The 18,768-nt window shown below is 41.5% G+C and overlaps 1 protein-coding gene across 4 annotated transcripts; it reads right to left on the bottom strand.

Moving 5' to 3' along the window:
- Positions 1-1,053: 1,053 nt before the first annotated feature.
- Positions 1,054-18,332, bottom strand: papolg (poly(A) polymerase gamma). 4 transcript variants are annotated; one of them, XM_037973592.1, is made up of 24 exons: positions 18,000-18,332; positions 17,162-17,326; positions 13,876-13,942; positions 13,688-13,769; positions 11,412-11,521; positions 11,253-11,306; positions 10,718-10,829; positions 10,424-10,513; positions 9,074-9,212; positions 8,918-8,990; positions 7,116-7,236; positions 6,957-7,041; positions 6,577-6,630; positions 6,016-6,135; positions 5,824-5,933; positions 5,545-5,666; positions 5,305-5,462; positions 5,118-5,218; positions 4,830-5,032; positions 4,662-4,745; positions 4,523-4,582; positions 4,347-4,450; positions 3,559-3,714; positions 1,054-2,832 (listed from the first exon to the last, which is right to left on the bottom strand). In XM_037973592.1, exons 1-24 carry the CDS (start codon positions 18,014-18,016, stop codon positions 2,760-2,762), a joined length of 2,460 nt encoding a protein of 819 aa, XP_037829520.1. In that variant the 5' UTR covers positions 18,017-18,332; the 3' UTR covers positions 1,054-2,759. The 4 variants fall into 4 exon arrangements, with proteins under 4 accessions (XP_037829520.1, XP_017293458.1, XP_017293456.1 ...); XM_017437969.3 differs by having other exon boundaries at positions 3,614-3,714; positions 4,830-4,996; XM_017437967.3 differs by having other exon boundaries at positions 3,614-3,714; positions 18,000-18,331.
- Between the last annotated feature and the right edge of the window lie 436 nt (positions 18,333-18,768).

Here is an 18,768-nt window from a genome sequence, read left to right as displayed (position 1 = left end):
CCTGGACGGGTCTCAGTCCATCACAGGGACACCTGGACGGGTCTCAGTCCTTTTCGGGGACACCTGGACGGGTCTCAGTCCATCAGAGACACCTGGACAGGTCTCAGTCCATCACAGGGACACCTGGATGGGTCTCAGTCCATCACAGGGACACCTGGACAGGTCTCAGTCCATCACAGGGACACCTGGACGGGTCTCAGTCCATCAGAGACACCTGGACAGGTCTCAGTCCATCACAGGGACACCTGGACAGGTCTCAGTCCATCACAGGGACACCTGGACACATCTCAGTCCATCAAAGACAGAAAAATTAGAAAAATCTAGATTTGTGAATTAAGAAGATTCCAAGTATTATGAAATTGTTAATTCAAATCTGTATTTTTTGTTTATTAAACACAGTTTTGCTCGTCAGTGGCTCCTGAGAGGACATGATGGAGACTTTATTCCTCAGGACGAGATACGTCTTCTAACCGCAGACTGCAGAGACGTCTTTGTTGCGTTCGTCAACTCACTGTAGAACCTGAAGATCACATTTTAAACAAAGTTCTTCAGAAGGTCACCAAAGTTTGGAAACAGATCCTCCATAAAGTTTCTGTTAAGAAGAACATGTGTGGTTCCGCAGGGATGTGTGCTGGGACAACATATTTGTTTCCAACAGAGAAGAACCTGCTGATAAAAGTTTTTATGTAATTTATTACATTCAGTCACAAAGTAATAACGAGTTTATTCCTCTGAAAAATTTAATTGGGTGTATACCAAACACACATCTTCTTCCACATGAAGTTAGAAATAATTTTGTTTGTTTTAATTAAATGATGCTGGGCAGAATATAATTAGTATAATTATATATTATATATAGTATAATTAAACCTTTCATGTGATGTACTTCTATTTTAGATTTTGTAAAGGTGGCAGACACCCTCTCTACATGTATTTGTTTTTAGAACTAGGGTGTTTTGTTGTCATTTACCTGAGATTTTTCCAGAAAAACAAAGCTGGTGTTTTAGTTAATTAATCTGACAGAAGTAATAGTAATGAACCAAAACACACAGCTTGTTTTTAGGGGTTTAATAGATTTACAGACTCATTTAAAGGAAGTGATAAACACATAGAAAAATACCCTCTCAGTACATTTTGAAAACAAACATCTACGTGTTTCTGAACAGTAAAATGAGTCGTCTGTAACAGTGGTGCAAATTTTATTTAAAGACCTACCTGCTATGAAAGCTATTAAAACAAAAATCACATGGTACAAATATGTAAATATAAATTAAGTGATAAGAAAACCAGTAATGAAGAAAATGCCTTTTTGAGGAAAACAAATCTGCCCTCTGTACATTTAGTTTGGAAAAAAAGGAGCTTTCATCCCATCTGAATCTGGAGGAGAGGTGGCCTCAGTTTCTCCTCCGAACCCCATCACCACCACCACCATCATCTGTGGACCCAGAAGAACCTCCACAGGAGGCACAGAGGGTTAAACACCCGGAAACTAATCTGTTCTGGCCCAAACAAAACTCCTCGAATCATCGGATTTGTTTCTACGAAACTCCAAAAACTGTCCACTGAGGTCTACGGCCGGGAGCTGAGCTTGACAGAGTAGGTGGGAGGGTTCTGGATTATTTGGATCCTGTAGGTTCTAGTTTAGGTCTCATGATGAAAACATACATCAAACTGGTATTTAAACACATTCTTAAAACTGTCTAGTGCTCACTGTTCCACAATTTGCAGGAAAGCAGAGAAGAATCTGGACCAGACAAGCAACAAGCAGAACACTAAGGTTCTAATAAACAGACAAGTATTATCGCACAGAACGTTCTTCTACAGTTCTGATGTGACCAAACAAAAGGGAAAGAAAACACACAACCATTGTTGTTTTGAGTATGATGATTCAGTTCTTACCAGCACTGATCTGGACATGAACGTCTACACTGATAGATGGGAAGTCCAAAAACCAAGCTGGAGTTCTCTGTGTGGCTGAGAAGGTCCGAACAGTTTGGTTCTCCATCATATCAAAGCAAAAACCCTTTCACTGGATACAGAACCCACAAAAGTCTTCAGGGCTGGCAGCATTTAGTTGTTGACAAGCAGTAGAGAATTTTTTTTTTCCACTTTTTTTTTTCTTTAGATAAAACTACAACAAAATCAAAAGACTCAACAGTGATCTTTTGTTTTTTTAAGACAAAAAGTTCTGTACATTAACATTTACAGTAAAGGGTGGGAGAGGATTAAATGGGTTTAAAAAAAAAAAAAGACATCAGCTTGCTCCAAAAGTGTTTGTAGCAAACTGGGATATTTTATTTTTAAAAGACGTTATCTGGAGAGAAAAACAAAAGGAGCAGCTTATCTTCCATGTGAAACACAGAGGGAGGAGAGGAGTAAAAAAAATGCTGCTGTGGTTCTCAGGTCCTGCTGGGGGGCAAGGGGTTGACTGCTGCTGTGGTTCTCAGGTCCGGTCTTTGTGGGCTGAACCTCCGGTCCATGGGCTAATCTGTAATCTGAATGATCTGAGGCGAGGAGTCCGTCTGTCCTGCTGCTCTGCGTTTCCTCTGACAGACCTGATGACCCCGTCCCTGTGCGGAGTCGGCCTCCTGCTGTTTGTCCTGACTGTAAAAACCCGGTTCTGTGTGAGGATGGTTCCAGTCTGTTGGTTTGGACTTCACGATATGTGGACTCTGGCCTTCTCTGTTTCCTTCAGCCTCTTGGCCTGTTCCTCCAGGGAGGGGGAGTGGGGTCTCTTTGAGGCCGCTCCGTTCAGGGGCTCAGAGATCCTGCTCACCAGGGTGGGGATGGAGCTGCCAACAGGGGGCGCCACATGTTTGGGTCCCACATGTTCTACAGAAAAACAGAACACTTCAGTTATTTATTAGTGTCTCCATAGAAGTGCAAAGGAACAAATGCAGTGAATAACATGCATTTCAATGACAACACTTAAGATTATCCACCTCTAAACTCTCCTTATATATATATTAAAAATTGACATCAAAATAAGTTGCTCGGTCAGGGGATGTGTTGTAACTTCAACAGAGTTTTTTGGTAACTGACATTTGCTACAAATTTAATCCCCCAGGACCTAGGACATATGAAGATTCCTTCAAATTTTCTGTGAATTTAGTGTTTCTTCCTGCTTTGACAGACTTTCAGCTAGAAACACCACTTTTAGATATCTTTTTCTATTTCTGGACAATCACAGTTTAAGTTTGATAAAGATGTGTGTTGTTTCTGACTGTCAGAGTGAGAGGTCATGTGACCTAAAGCGTGGAGGTAAGGCAAGTGATGACCACCTGGTCGCAGGATTAAACACCGAGGGAAGATCGATGATGACGCACAGCTCTTTGTAATTAGTTTAACATTAATTAACCACAAAGAGAGTCACTAAATGAGTTCTTTCATCGTGTTTTAGAAACGCACAGCAGCTGAGTTCTGCTCCACAATACTCGCTTCATTTCTGAAAGCTAACGTCTGTGCGGGTCGTGGCTCCATCGGTGATGTAAAAACAGCCAGAGGCAGCGTAAAGACAGACTGGGTTAGGGTTATGAAAGAACCTCCTCTCTGACCTACACTGAAGCTGCAGCCCCCGCCCCCCCCGATGGTGAGGACGCGATGAAACACTCACTGGAGCCGATGACAGGAATGGACATGCCCTTCTCTTCGGCGGCGGCAGGAGCCTCAGTGGGGAGGGTCCCTTCGAACATGGGGGGTTTGGGGGGGGTGATGCTGCACACATTAAAACGAAGACCATCAGAAACAATCACATGACAGATTAGACTTCCTTAGAGGTTAAAGGGACAGTTCAGACATTCTGTGGAAGAGTTGTAGATCGCTCTTTGAGTGACCAAACTGACAGGACTGATGAGCTAACGGCTTTTACAGCGATTCATGTAAACATCGTTTTATAAACCTTCACGCCACATCACGATTATTCTGACTAGTCATTAGCTCATCAGTCCTGTCAGAAATAATCTGTCTGAACTGAGGTCTTTCAAAAAGCTAAATCTGAGTTTATTTAAAAGAGTAACAATGCACTTTAATCAGTTATGAGTACAACATAATCACATCATGTTGGGCAGATTTATTCCTGCAGGTTGATGCTACAAGTTCATAATAAAACATTTTAATAACTATCCAGAAACATCATTATAAAATTACATGATCTTGAATGAAAGCACCACTAAAAAGGCACAAACAGCCTGTGGATAAACCCAACAGCCTCTAGGATAAACACAATGGCAGATCAATTAACAGAACATGGTTCTTAGTTCCAGATATGAGCTGACTACAACATGTAAAACATTAATCCTTTAACAGAATGTCTGAAACATCCCTTTAAAGCAGTAACAGACACTGACGTGCTGCGGTTGAGAGCCAGTTTGATGGAGTTTTTAACAACTCGACAGCTGTTGCTAGCTGGGAGAGGTGACGATGCATCTGGGAGCTCCATGCTGGGAAGTCTCTGCAACAGGAAACAGAAACAATAAACCACGGCTGACATTAAATCAACTGATAAACAAAAGGACTCATTTACCTGTGTCCTTGAGCTATCAATTGTTGAAATGGGCTTTGCTTTGGCTCCAGCCTGAGGGGGCTAACAGTGGAGAAAGACCAAGTTAATTATTGTTAATAACATCAGTGAACATAACAGGAAATATAAAAGCGGCACTTACAGTACTGGGTGCTTCTCCGTGTGGAGCACAGTCTGAGGATGGTGGGTATGGCTCTTTAAATGTGGAGTCATCACTGGATGCCACCTGCAGCAACACACAGAACCACAATCATTTCTATTCCAACAACAGGTTCTCTCAATCTGTCAGCGAGGACAACTCCTTCCTTACTTCGGTATCTTTGTGCCTCTTGGCCAAGTCCTCCTCTGTAGGGGAGTGTGGTCTCTTGGCAGGGGGCTCGTTGATGGGGTCCTCGAGGCCGTTGGGCTCCTCTTTTGGGCTGCTGGTGGCGCTGGGCTTCATGCTCCCACTCAGAACATTGCTGACTGAGGTGCTGGCTGGAGGAGACGGAGGCTTTGCTTTAACTGTGGCCTCTGCACAATACGGGGAAATGACACATTTTTCATAAAAACATTTTCTTCTCCAGTCCGAGGACAGGTTTGTAAGATTTGAACTCACTTGAGCTGATGACAGCGATGGACACGCCCTGCTCTTTAGCAGCAGCTGTTGTGCTCGGTGCTGGCGGGTCCTCCACAAAAAGCTGCTTGGGGGGGATTTCACTGGAAAACAGGAAACCAACACTTAGCACCATGTTGTGGCATGAAGCACAGTCTTAGCCGAGTGTCACTGTAAGAAAAAAACTAACCTGTCGTTTGTGTCAGCTGCTTGTTTCTGGGGTTTGCTGGTTGGGGAGGTGAAGGGAGTCCCCGAGTCGGTGTCTCTGGAGCTGTCCAGGTGACTGCTGTCCAGAGAGATCCGCTTGGAGCCCTCGCTGTTCGAGCTACGGTTCAACTCTGCTATGCTCTGTGGGGGGAAGAGAAAAAGGGGTTAGGAAAACAGACAAACGCCTTAACAGCAGAATGACGGTGGACGGAAGATTTCTGACCCGTTTCTTTCTCTGTACAAGCTCAGGAGGGAGATACTGATGCAACTGTTTCTTCTTCACATGTGTTGCTTCAATCTTCATCCCGTCTTTTAGCATGTTGATGTTGTTAGCTTGTCTGTACACTGTAGAGACCAATGGAGTTAGAGCGAATTTAGGGCTTTAAATACAGTTAACAGCTGAACCGACACATAAAGCAGCTCTTTGATCAGTTGTCTGTCATTAAAGTCAATAATTACCACAGTCATTTTGAGAATAAACCCGTGACAGGAGACAACCCACCAGTATCAGTGAAGGACTGAATGTCAAAGGTCAGGTCAATGTTCACGCTCTCTGCGTTCTCCACCTTCTTGAAGATGATTCCAATAAACCACATGGAAACAAATTTGTTCCTGTTGCAGAAAGACCCAAACATCAACATGTGATTAACCATTCTGCTGAGCATCAGTTTGACTGGTGTGGAGCTGGACTCACTCATTGCTGTTTTCTTTGGACCCTGGGAAGGACTGAGGGTTGACATGAGCCAGAGTGATGAACTCGTTCCTCTCAAGGTTTCCCACCAGAACCCGGATCTTTGACTCCACAAGTCCAATCCTGGAGACGAACATCATCGACTCAAAATATCAGCTGAACAATCCACATGAGATGCTCTTTATGTTTATTATTTTTGTTTGCCTGATGCACAGAACTACGTCTGGTGAACACAAAAGCACATCATAGTAAGTGTAAAGCATGGTGGTGGAAGGGTGATGATTGGGTCTTAACCTGGACATTTGTCAGTCAATCATTGCCTCCTCTGTTTACCACAGAGGACTATAACAGTAAAACTGCAGGGGGAGGGTGTGAAGGATTTGCAGCTCATTTTCTGTGTCTGCTGTTAGTTTCCAGGGAAATTAAAACGCACTGAAATCCCACCAAAATGTTCATTATTTTTGGTGAACTCAACTCTAGATAAGCAACAGGGCAATTCCCATTTCTACTCCAAGTAACAGCAGCGTTTGCTAACGTTTGATGGGGTGGGGGCCTTTAACTCACCATTCCAGGTGGTTTTCTTCTGTGGATGCACTGGCAGTCAGAACGATGTAATGCCTGTGAGGGGGACAAAAACACAAAAACCTTCAAACCACATCTGGTCCGGAAGAACTTCACACGTTTAAACTGGCTGCTGGTAATTTGTAGACGTTTTGCTGAAAAATAAAAACTGCTTCAGGATTAATCAAGAATTATCTTTAGCCTCTGCTGAAAGCAAACATGATCAAATCTTTAAACTGGGCTTGTTCTTTTAAAACTTTCCTACATCAAACATACTGCAGAAAAATAAACAACAGAAGCAGCCAGAAATGACTGAAAGGTGAGAAATCTCCTCACTGCATCGGCCCATTTCTGAACCAGTCTCTGAGAAACTCAACACTTACTTGTACTTTTGGAAAAAGTTGGGTGGCTCAAAGAGCTTGGACCATTCTGCTTTGCCTTGAAGAATCTCGTCTGTGACGCTGAGACCTGTTCATGACAAACCAACCCTCTGAGTCTGAGTTTCTGAAGGCTTCTCCGTTCAGACAGGTGACTGGATTTACCGTGTTTGAACTCCTCGGTCATGATGGTGCGCGTTGATGTGGACACGTTGTACGTGGAGTTCTGCTGGGGGTAGGCAGGTGTGATGATGGGCATCAGGTGGTACCTGTCAGATGGGTTCACCTAAAACCAGGAACAAAGACGTGGATTAATTTTAACTGCACAGATGAGAACTAGACTAACACCAAACAGAGCTGATGAAGACCACCTCCTGCATGGAACGAAGAACAAATCAAAACTATTTATGGATTCAAACTCATCTTCAACAAACTCTTCTGTGAATTCTTCCGTAAAGAAGAAAGACTTTTAATATAAATGTCACAGAATATTAGACAGCATTAAAATCAGTTATCCAATCAGCATAAAAAGGTATGAATGCAGATTAATGAAGAATTACAGACGGAGCTAAAATTGCTTTATTTGCAAACAGCTGACACCAATAAGTGGCTTTATTATATTTAGAAAGAGCAATTTTGTTAGACCACATTAAATTTCTGGTTATTAGCTTTGATAACACTTAATAATCTGATTAAAAAAAGTTTTAAACCTCTAAACTCATTTTCCCTCATCTTTCATTAAATAAATATAGATAAATGTTGTCCAGAACCACAAAGCCTACACAACTCATTGTTTTATACATTTTACAAACAAAACTGTAGTTTATTAAAACATAAAATTAAAAAATTGTGATAAATTGATATTTATTAGTATTTTAACTCTTGTAAAGGGGGGAAAAGATTTATTTTATATTCTCTGATAAAAGTCAAACACTGAACTATGACAGTTAATGTGAATAATAATAATAATAATAATAATCTGTATCTCACTTTGAAATAATAACATTCTTATCAATTATTATTCTGAATGGAATAATTAGGTCATTTTGTTGGATATTTAACTGTGACCAAATTTCCTCTAATAAAAGCAGAAATCTTCCTTTATTTAAACTTTTATCAAGCCTTTATTTGTAGTTCTAAAGTTATCTATCTTTGTTTCCCGTCAGAAACTCGTCTCTAAGGTTTAAAATCGGGTGGATTTTAAAGAAAGACCTCGTTGTTTGGCAGGAAGGAGGATTCATGAAGATGCTAACACAAACTGACCTATTTTAACCTGGACAGTAGAACTGCTGAACTAACCTTTCTTATTGTGTTTATGAATATAAATATTAATCTTCATGTTGTTTTTGGTGAAGTAGCCGGAGGTTCCAGATGCTGACAAAAAAACTTATCATTCTGGTTCCTGAACAGAAACACTAAACACAACTAAAATGTTTTTACTAAAAACAAAAAACAAACCTAAACCAGAAGGACCAACAGACAGAGGGTTTACCTTTAGGCAAAAATATGATTGTTTAAAGAAGAAATCAAACATTTTCATGAAGTCCAGATCCACAGCTGATAAAATAAAACCTCAGCTCTACAGCGCCCCCTGGTGTGCGAACAGTTGCTCATCCTCAAGTCCTCAAGTAAAAAAAATCATTTTCCAAGTTCCTGCTGATTTTAATGATGTAAAGATTATATAAAGTGAAATACTTGGATTTTTTTTTCTTTGCAGAAAGCGTTTGAAGTCTGTTTTCTGTCCGCAGACAGAGACATTTAAAACAAACATCAGAAAGCTGCGACTTAGTTTCAGTTGTTTGTGCTTTTAATTAATGAAACAGGAAACCTGAGCAGAGTTAAGATCACTGACACAAAGAAGGATAAGACAAGAAATTAATCTGTTACTCAGCTATTAGCAAACAACAGACAATAAGTCCTTTTCTGAATATAAACACCTCATTTAATATAAAACTGGTTATACTTACTCTAGGATCCCACACAGGTAAATTCAGATTGCTGTCCTCCGGTTGTTTCAGTAAAACAGGATTTGGCCACTCCCTAAAGGAAGAAACAAATAAAAGTGGATTTAATAAAATCATCATCATCATGTAAGATGTTAAAACTAGAGCAAGAGCTCTGACCATTTGGAGAAGACCAAGAAGAACTTATGAACCAGCGTGGCAGCCACGGCGTTGGGGTAGAGCTGGCAGGTCCTCGCCACCAACATGGCCCACGACACGCCACCCAGAAAGCCTAAGATGTTGGAATAAATTCCTCGACCTGCAGCCACACAGGAAAAAAACAGGTTAAAGGGACAAGATGCAGAGGCAAATATACCACTGGTTCCTGTTTTCAAGAGCTTCAATAAAACTGAGAAAAAAAAACACAATAAACTCAAACTTGTTTCTAAAAACCTGTGAAGCTGTGGGTTATTTAATTGTTCTACTCTAGAAACAGAATGGTTTAAATAAATTATTAAAAGACAAAAAAATGATCTGATTTCCATTTTCCATTATGATGAAGGGATGGAAACTGAACATGAACCAATTTATGTGTTAGTACAGAAATCCATCCACCTCCCCTCCCTCCACCAGCCCTCTCTTCCTGGAGGATCCTGAGGTGTTACCAGACCAGAGAAGAAGTCCTCTCTGCCTTCTCCAGGGTTTCACCCAAAAACACCAGAGGTCTGAACTTCCTCAGCTGACTCCTGTCGAGGAGAACAGCAGCTCTACTCTGAGCTCCTCCTGGATGATGGAGCTCCTCTCCTTCTCTGTAAGGCTGAGTCCGGCCGCCCTGCAGAGGAAGATCAGTTCAGCTGCTTGGATCAGGATCTGCTTCTTTAGTCCTGACCCGAACCTCAGGACCCCAGCTGAGGAGATGCCTTCTTCACGACAGACTGAAGTCAGTCCACCTCCTGCTCCGTTCCTCCATCCCTCAGGAAACAGAAATCTGAACTCGTCCACTCGAAGCAGAGATGATTTAACTCCACCCAGAGGGAGCATCTCAAACATATTCTGCTTTTCCAACAGCAGTATATTCAAAGTCACTGCAGTTGTGCTTCCTGTTATAGCCATGAGTCATTAAGGATTATTTAAGGTACAAATCCCTGTTTTTATTTACATCTTCTAAGACGGCGCTTGAGCCAAAATTCTGATGTGTTGAACTGAATTCTTAGATCCTTTATTATCAGTTTTCACTTCAGGTTTTATTGGCGATGACTGCTCAAAAGATTTGTGTTTATTTCTGTAGTGACTTTACAGATTTTAATAATCGCCTCTGAACACGGGTCAAACGGGTTTCAGCTCCTCTTCAGGAAGAACAGACACAGAGGGGACCGTCCAGTCCAGAAGAAAACCAGACAGAAATGCAGATCTTCAGTTAGACTTGAACAGCTTCTCTGCAGAAACAACCTCAAACCCCAAAGTCTGTAAAAGCTCTAATAACCAAACTGGGCCTGGACATGAATTCTTCCGGGTCAGAACACCACTTACGTTTTGCCCAAAGTTTGATGGCTCTTAATGTCAACCTGAAGTTTTCTTTGTTTGGCACCAGGTACAAAATCTCATCAGTTACTCGACATCCTGCAAGAAGGAAAGATTCACAAACACCGTCAGAGAAATCACACCTTTTTGAAAAGTTATAGTAATAAAAAGCTCCAACTTTGACTAAAATAAAATACTGCTGTTTGTGTACATGCATATTTGACAACAAACATAAGCTTTGCTTCAGTAAACATTTAAAAGCACTCAGTCATTGTTATCTGAAATAAAAGTCCTGCAGTGTACCGTTAAGGCTGCGGATACACCTAATGTCCAGATTCTTCAGAATTGAGTCTCCCCTCAGATCCAGATTGTCGGGGATGGACTGGAGGGCCAATCTGGCAAAAAGCAGGTCGATCTGCTCGAACAAACAAACACAAGCAGTGAAAACAGTCCTTTCTGTTAACACAGGCTGTAAAACAACAGAAAAGAACATTTTAAGGCAGTTTGCAAATGATTTCAATCTCATCTTTAATTTAAAAATAATACAAAAGGTAACAATGAAGTCTGGTCACATGCACACCTTGTAAGTGTGAGACCTTTTATTATTATTATTATTATTTGTGTGAAAGTAGGTAACTAGTAGCCGGTCGAGGCAAACGGCTGCTCATCCTGGTTCTGGTTCTGCTGGTTCTGTTAAAGTGAAGTTTTAACACAATCTGCTGCCTTAGATAACTTTCACCAGCTGGTGTTTTACAGAGCCCGGAGATGACTGGTGCTGCAAACTGCTGTGATATAAATAAACTGAACTGATTAGTTCTCAAAGGTATCTGTAACTCACCTCAATCCCATCAAATTTGAATTTTATCACCGGAACAAAAGCATCCTCAACAGCCTTGAAGGGAGAGAAACAAAAATTAAAAATGTGGTTACTTCATCTGTGAAAGAAAAGTAAGATCGCTGCTCTGTGTTTCAGTAGCAAATGATTGAGAATACTTACTCTGAGATCTTTAATCTCTTCATGTAGTTTCAATTTCTCAAAAAAAGATTGGAAAAAGTCAATTCTTTCGACATGACGTGGAGCTACACACAAGGCGTCAATATCAGCTCCTGAAAAACAGCAGGTAATTTATTCTTTGCAACAGCAGAACAGTTCAAATAATTTAACTGAATTTCAGTTCTGAATAACCCTCAGCTCCCGGCTGGACGTCTTCTTACAGCTCACCGAACCAACGCCTCACTGCTTTTGAAAAGCGATTCAGTTAAAAGCAGTTGTCTGATGATAATCTGGATGGTTTTAGGATCTGACAGAGGGAACTAAATGACCTCAGGCCGGGTCTTAGACGCCGCCTGGCCCCAACCCACCCTGATCCTTTGCACCGTGAAGCAAGGTTGGAGGTAGGAACAGAGACGAGATGGTCAACGTGTGGAAAGGTAAGGTTAACGTGACGAAGTGATGACCACCTGGTCGCAGGATTAAACACCAAGGGAAGATCGATGATGACGCACAGCTCTTTGTAATTAGTTTAACATTAATTAACCACAAAGAGAGTCACTAAATGAGTTCTTTCATCGTGTTTTAGAAACGCACAGCAGCTGAGTTCTGCTCCACAATACTCGCTTCATTTCTGAAAGCTAACGTCTGTGCGGGTCGTGGCTCCATCGGTGATGTAAAAACAGCCAGAGGCAGCATAAAGACAGACTTAGAGGAAATGTTTTATGAAAGAATGTAAAAATAAATAATTTGTTAATTATTTTACAAAGAGATGCTAAAATAGTAAAAATAGATTTGTTTTTTAAAGTTACAATTAATCATTGTTTTATAGTCATGTTTCAAACTAAGTGTTTGACCTTAATCAGTACCTCATCGAGCCTTCAAGCTTTCCATCAGACATTCAGCCGGTTTAAAGAACAAACAGCCTCTGGGTGGTTTCTCCTCTCTGAACATGGAGCTGAAAACAAAGAGCAGCTGACGAGCTCAGAGAGGAGATTAGAGATCTCCATGTTGAAGCTAAAGACCATCTCCAAGCAGCTTCATGTTCCTCTGACCACAGCTGACAAGATTATTAAAAAGTAGAAGGTTCATGGGACTGTAACCAACCTTCCAGGACGAGGACGCAAGAGGAAATGCGACCCCAGGTTGATCAGACAGATAATACAGATGATAGAAAAAGAGCCAATGATCCAAAACCATTCAAGCTGAACTCCAAGGAGAATGTACATCCCTTTCTGATCGCACCATACATCACATGTTGAACCATAATGATGGAAGACAGAGGCTCCACCACTGACAGAAAAACAAAAAGGCAGACAGGAGTTTACCAAAATACATGTTGACTTCAGTCTCATCAGCTGTTTACAGAAGGAAAGAAAAGAACACCATGCCTACAGACAAACAGAGGGGTTCGGTTTGTTTTGGGCTGCTTAGCTGCATCTGGAACTGACAACCTTGAATTCTCAAGAAGTCTCTAGACTATCAAGGCATCGTGGAACGAAACTTGCTGCTCAGCGAAAACTCAGCCTCAGTTGAAGCTCATAGCTCCTTCAACAGGATATTGACCCAAAACACACAGCTAAAAGCACCATAAACATCTGAGAAAAACAAACATTGCACTATTCCTACATGGCCCTTCATAAGCCCAGATGTAAATCCTACTAACCATCTATGAAAGTATCTGAAGACACCATCCTTCAGACCTGAGACAGCTGGAGCCGTTTGCTCAGGAAGAATAAAACAAACTACCTGCTGGAAAAGGCACACGTCTCATTGTGATGCACAGAAATCACTTGTTGGTAGTGATTGCTGCAAAAGATGCTACTACATATTAAATTCAGGCTGCCATGTTTTTTTGTCCATTCAGTTTTCATTTCACTAAATAAATGAACTATTTAACTTAATCAATAATCAAAAGCAAACAATAAGGGATGCCAATAAACTTTGGTCAGTTGTAAGTTATTGGTGTAGTTGTCCAGACACCGGGTCCAGAAAATCTCCAGAAAATCTCCAGAGAGGGCGTCCAGGAGAGCAGTCACACCAGAGTGCATCCAGCTCTCAAACTCTAAATCGAGCCAATCCAGAACACAGATGAGCTAACAATACGCTTTAACACCCCAACAAACAGAGCTTTTTATCAACAATGATGCTGCTTATCCATGGCTGAATGCTCCTCTGTATTCACGATGCCAGTACTGTCAATCCCAGTAAAAGCTGCTGTTGGGAGCATCAAACAGTGGTTTTATTTGCTAGTTAAACAGAACAGCAATGATGATACATACCTTTTGTGTGCACTCCGAGTCTGTATGAACCAAATGTGAATATCTTGCCCCCAACACAACCAATTGCTGATGGTGGAAGATTCTGCGGAACATGAAACAATCATTAATGGTGTAATACAATAAATTAATATATTTGTGTTAAACTAAGGTTTTGCTGGTTCCGACTTCAGTAATAATGGCTTTCCTACCTTTAATTCACTGATCTCTGCGATCCATTCCTTCACAAAGTTATTCAACTTCCCGAGAACAGCAAGTCTGAAAGAAAATAACTTTTTCATGTGCCTGAAATAATCCACTGACAAGTCATGAAAATGAATGAAGCAAATGTTAGAAATCAGCTAAATTACTTTATATTATTGGAAACACAAGAAGGAGAGAGAATCAGCAGGTTCACATTAAGACTTTAAAGTGACATTTCTCCATGCCAGATAAATGCTGGATGGATAAATCCAGATAAACACAGATAAACCCTGGACGGCACTGAGGTGTAGCTGTTCACGACATTACATCGTGTAAAATTTTTATGAATGTTCTCCCTGTACCTGTGAGAACCTCCTGCAGAAACTCCAGCTTCCTGTCACAGTCCAATAACATGTTTCTTAGGCTGGCAGGAGAGTCAATGGTCTGAGGGTGTGTGTGTGTGTGTGTGTGGGTCTGTGTGTGTGTGATGGACGGTGATCTTTAACTGGAACACTTCTTCTTACTTGACTTCAGCCATCTTAATTTTCCCTTCCAATAATTTTATCCTGCAAATAAAGACAGTTCAGATCAAACCTGAAGGTGCTGGAAGACACCCCGATATCCGCCTCACACAGCAGCTGGACCGCAGACGTTTTACAACTATATTTATTTAAATAAGCAGACAACTCTATCATGATAAAAGGACAAGCTACAGTTGCCCAGAAATGTTTAGCAGATTATTTCTTCAAATAAAAATAAAGTCTATCACAGTGCTGCAGTTTTCCTTGCAGGTTAAAGTGCTCTGAAACAGTCTGACAGGAGGATGAGCAGAGGGATCTAAAGGAATGTCCTAATTAGAGATTTTATCCTGAAAAAAATACAAGAAACGTCTCACACAGTGGAGCCGAAGGGACAACAAAAATATCAATCTTGAGGATTTAGGAGAGCATTCAGTGTTAAAAGGAAATGAGGTTTTAACCAGTCTAAGAGCTCCACCTCCTCTCAGCGGACCTCCATGCACGTCTGAAAGCACAAGTGTCCTCATTCAGCCACAGTTCGGTCAGTTTGAAGCGCTTTCTCCAGGTGAAATTAAAAAACATCAACCTCTTCTCTGTGCCAACATGATAAAACCGGCAGCAGCAGAGAGATGTATGGCTGTTAGAGAGGTAACAGTGGGCACAGTCAAACAGAACAGCAAAATGATCCAACAAGCCTGTGTTACACAAGTCACTGACACAAACTGTTTAACAAGCCCTTTTTCATGCATGGGAACACAAACCCATTGTGTGAGGTCGAACAAATCAACAAGATTACAGAAAGTTTTGACCAATGGTCTTGATACACAACAAACATGAATGCTGAAGCCTCCGACAATCAGAAATCTGTCATATTTTAGTCCTATTCCCACCACAAAGTTCCCAGAATCCTTGATAAAATCTTTGTTAGTTGATAAGAGCACACAAGAGAATATGCCCAACACTGCTGAATGACTGAATGGCCATGATAACTTGCAGTTAAAGTTTGATTTGTAAACAAAAGCTGCATCTTTTTACGCTGGATTCAAGTTTTGTCCAAACAATGAAGCCCTGGCCAGATAAGATTCCTAAGTGTCTGTGCGCTCTCGCAGCTCTGCAGTGCAGTCAACAGAAAATAAGCCGTTTCAAAACCTTTTTCCTGCAAGCTCCAACTTTAAAAACTACTGTGTGCTGTCATTCACTGAGGCTGGGCGACTGGACGAACTTATCCACCATCAACGACAGGCTGAGCCATTTGACGGTCGTTTCTTTAAGACAGATTTATTTTGGCCTACGCCTCCCTCCCCTGCGTGCCACCAAGTTTAGTGCCGATTCATTTACTCAAACTTATAACAGAAAGAAAGAGTAGCGTATGTTCAGAAAATATTTATTTGAACAATACCACAGTGGTGGGAAGGGAAACAGATGCTGGCTTTTTTAAACCAGTATAACACAGTTTCTGTCTTTCAAACCCAGCTAAGTGTGAAACGAAAAATATAAAATTAAACAAAGCCTAAATAAAAAATATTAACTCGTCCAGCAGAGAACGTGCTTCCGCTGTTTTTAGTCTTCTGCTGAGCAATTTGGCACATACAAAATAAATGACTGAATATTTCTAAAAACTACAATGTCTCAGAATCAAAAGAAGAAGATAAAGAGAAACTGTTCCTTCCAAAAGGAGCTTAGAAATTCTTTGACTAGAAAACTAGCATGTTTATGTTATCGGGTTTCAGCAGGGTGCGCAGGTTGTTAACAACATTACCGGCGGTGCTAAAGACGCGTCTGAAGGTGTGCTTGTTGCCGGTATGAACAGATATTTTCTGCCATTTGAGATGACAAAGAAGTCCAGACATCACCTGCGCGAATATGTCGCCAATCGTCATTTGTTGGACTGACGAAGATCAGTTGAAAAAATTTTACATATCGCCCAACCTTACTGACCACAGCGTGACAAACGTACCCGGAGCTCTCAGAGGAAATCCACTGGACCTGTGCAAACGATCTGAGTTTTGCTACAATTTTGTATGACAGCATTTGTGTAATTTGTTGCTGTGTAGAGTGTGGAGCGACTGTTTCACGGTGCTGTGCAGATCGACTGTTATACGGTGCTGCGTAGAGCGACTGTTATACGGTGCCACGCAGAACGTGAAGCGACCGTTTCACGGTGCCGCGCGGAGCGTGGATCGACCGTTCCACGGTGCAGCGCGGAGCGTCGCTCGACCATTGCACAGTGCTGTGCAGATCGACCGTTATACGGTGCTGCGTGGATCGACCGTTCCACGGTGCAGCACGGAGCTTGGAGCGACCGTTTCACGGTGCAGCGCAGAGCGTGGATCGACCGTTTCACGGTGCAGCGCAGAGCGTGGATCGACCGTTTCACGGTGCAGCGTGGAGCGACCGTTTCACGGTGCAGCGTGGAGCGACCGTTTCACGGTGCAGCGTGGAGCGACCGTTCCACGGTGCAGCGCGGAGCATGGCTCGACCGTTTCACGGTGCCATGCAGAGCGTGGATGCAGGTGTCACGGCGCTGAGGACACTGAAAGCATCCGTCTGATCAACGCAGTCAGTCAGAAGCGACTGAAACACGCGCACATACATTCAAACAGTATGGAGTTAATTTATAAAAAACATGAAGATATATTTTATGCCAGACAGTGACAAATACAGAATCAGACAAACGTACAATCAGATATTACCAGAGAATGATTTGATTTAAACATCTAGTGAAAACACCGCACCTCGTTTGTGAACTTGTTCTGTGAGAACTGGTGTTTCTTACCTGTGATTTAGTTCCTCCTCGTCCTCAAACACACCAAAAGGTTTCATGGCATCGCACAGCTTCTTGGTATATAGGTGGTCTATTTCTCTAGGGGGGGCCAGGCTGATGGCAGAGGTGATGCCGTAATGTTTCTGCGGCTGCTGCCCCCCAGGCATCATGGTGCTGCTGCCAGGAACCAAACCAGGACAAAAACTTCACTTTTAGACGTTTTCTTATAAAGCTGCTACAACTACCGAGTCAGTTTACAGCAGGAGGTTCACCAACACTATCCTGACACTTTACTGTTTCATATTTACTGTTAAACGCGATGTAAACACTGACAGCTAATCAGCTGCGTTACTTTAGAATCAGAATCAGAAGCACAACATTTTCATTTTACATCACTCAACAGATGAAAAGCGAGTTTAGTAAGATAATATAGTTAGGTTCATAAGTGACCAAATTAACACTGAACTGAGGGAAATCTTACTCCTTAAAGGCTACAAACAGGTTGGAAGCACGAACAGGTTAGCTAATTTAGCAAGTGCTAGCTAGGTGCTACGGAAGAGCTGCTTTAAAGCCTCTCTTTCCGGTTAGATTCTTTATAAGGTAACATTTTTCTGAACAAAACCTTCAGAGTGAAATCTGTTTATTCTAACAATAAGTGACCCTAAAGTTGTCCAAAGCTAAGCAGCCTAAATAACACACGGTGGCTGCAGGCCATGTTGTTAGCTAACCATAGCTTTTAGCCATGTTGTGACAGTTGGCTAACATTAGCTTTAGCCTATTCTTCAGGAGCGCGAGAAACACGAACAAAAACAGTTTTAAAAGTAAAAAACGAGCCTCGTGCGAGCCTCACCTTGACATTTCTTTCATGACACTGCCAAAAGCTTCCACAGTTTTCCTGCTGTAATTACAAGAGAAGAAAACAAAGTGGGAAAAGCAAACAGCCTCGACCTGCTCTCAACAATGGTCACTTTCTAGAGTTCAGACCTTCCGCTGAACCGGAATCAGAACCGAGCCCTGCTTTCCGAAACCACATTTAGAATTTATCCTCCCAGAACATGAAGCGACAAAGCAGCATTTATTAGCTGTGACGAGTTCTTTTTAGATAGCAGACAAAAACTATAAGAAATGACAAAAATAACTACAACTAATAAATAACGGTGTTTGTTGAAGCGCGTTCCCCGCGGGCCGCGAGTCACGTGACCGCGCGGCCTCAGACAAGACTGGATATAAATAATAATATATGTACTGAATAATATAACATATAATAACATTTATACTGTACATTAATCTATAAATGTTAATGTATGCAGTAAATCGATCTGTTTATATTAATGTAGACGGTTAGATAAACTGTATATTTTATTTTTATTTATTCCGAACAGACGATAGAAGTAAGAAAATAATAATAATAATAAACAAAGTGATGCTGACATGCAGTTTACAGGATTTGTTCAGAAAGGATCAGGTAGAAGATCTTATGATTTCTTGTCCCTCTCATATTAACAAACAATCACACCAGATAAACCCTTAAATTGCTCCCACATTAAATAACCCTTAAACCTCACATTTACACAATTATTTACACATTATTAGTATCAATAGGAACATTTTTGGTCATT

The sequence above is a fragment of the Kryptolebias marmoratus genome, linkage group LG22, assembly GCF_001649575.2.
Source record: "Kryptolebias marmoratus isolate JLee-2015 linkage group LG22, ASM164957v2, whole genome shotgun sequence".
In the NCBI taxonomy this organism is placed as follows: Eukaryota; Metazoa; Chordata; class Actinopteri; order Cyprinodontiformes; family Rivulidae; genus Kryptolebias; species Kryptolebias marmoratus.
Note: the sequence above shows the minus strand (reverse complement) of the source record. Positions and strands in the feature narration are given on the sequence as shown.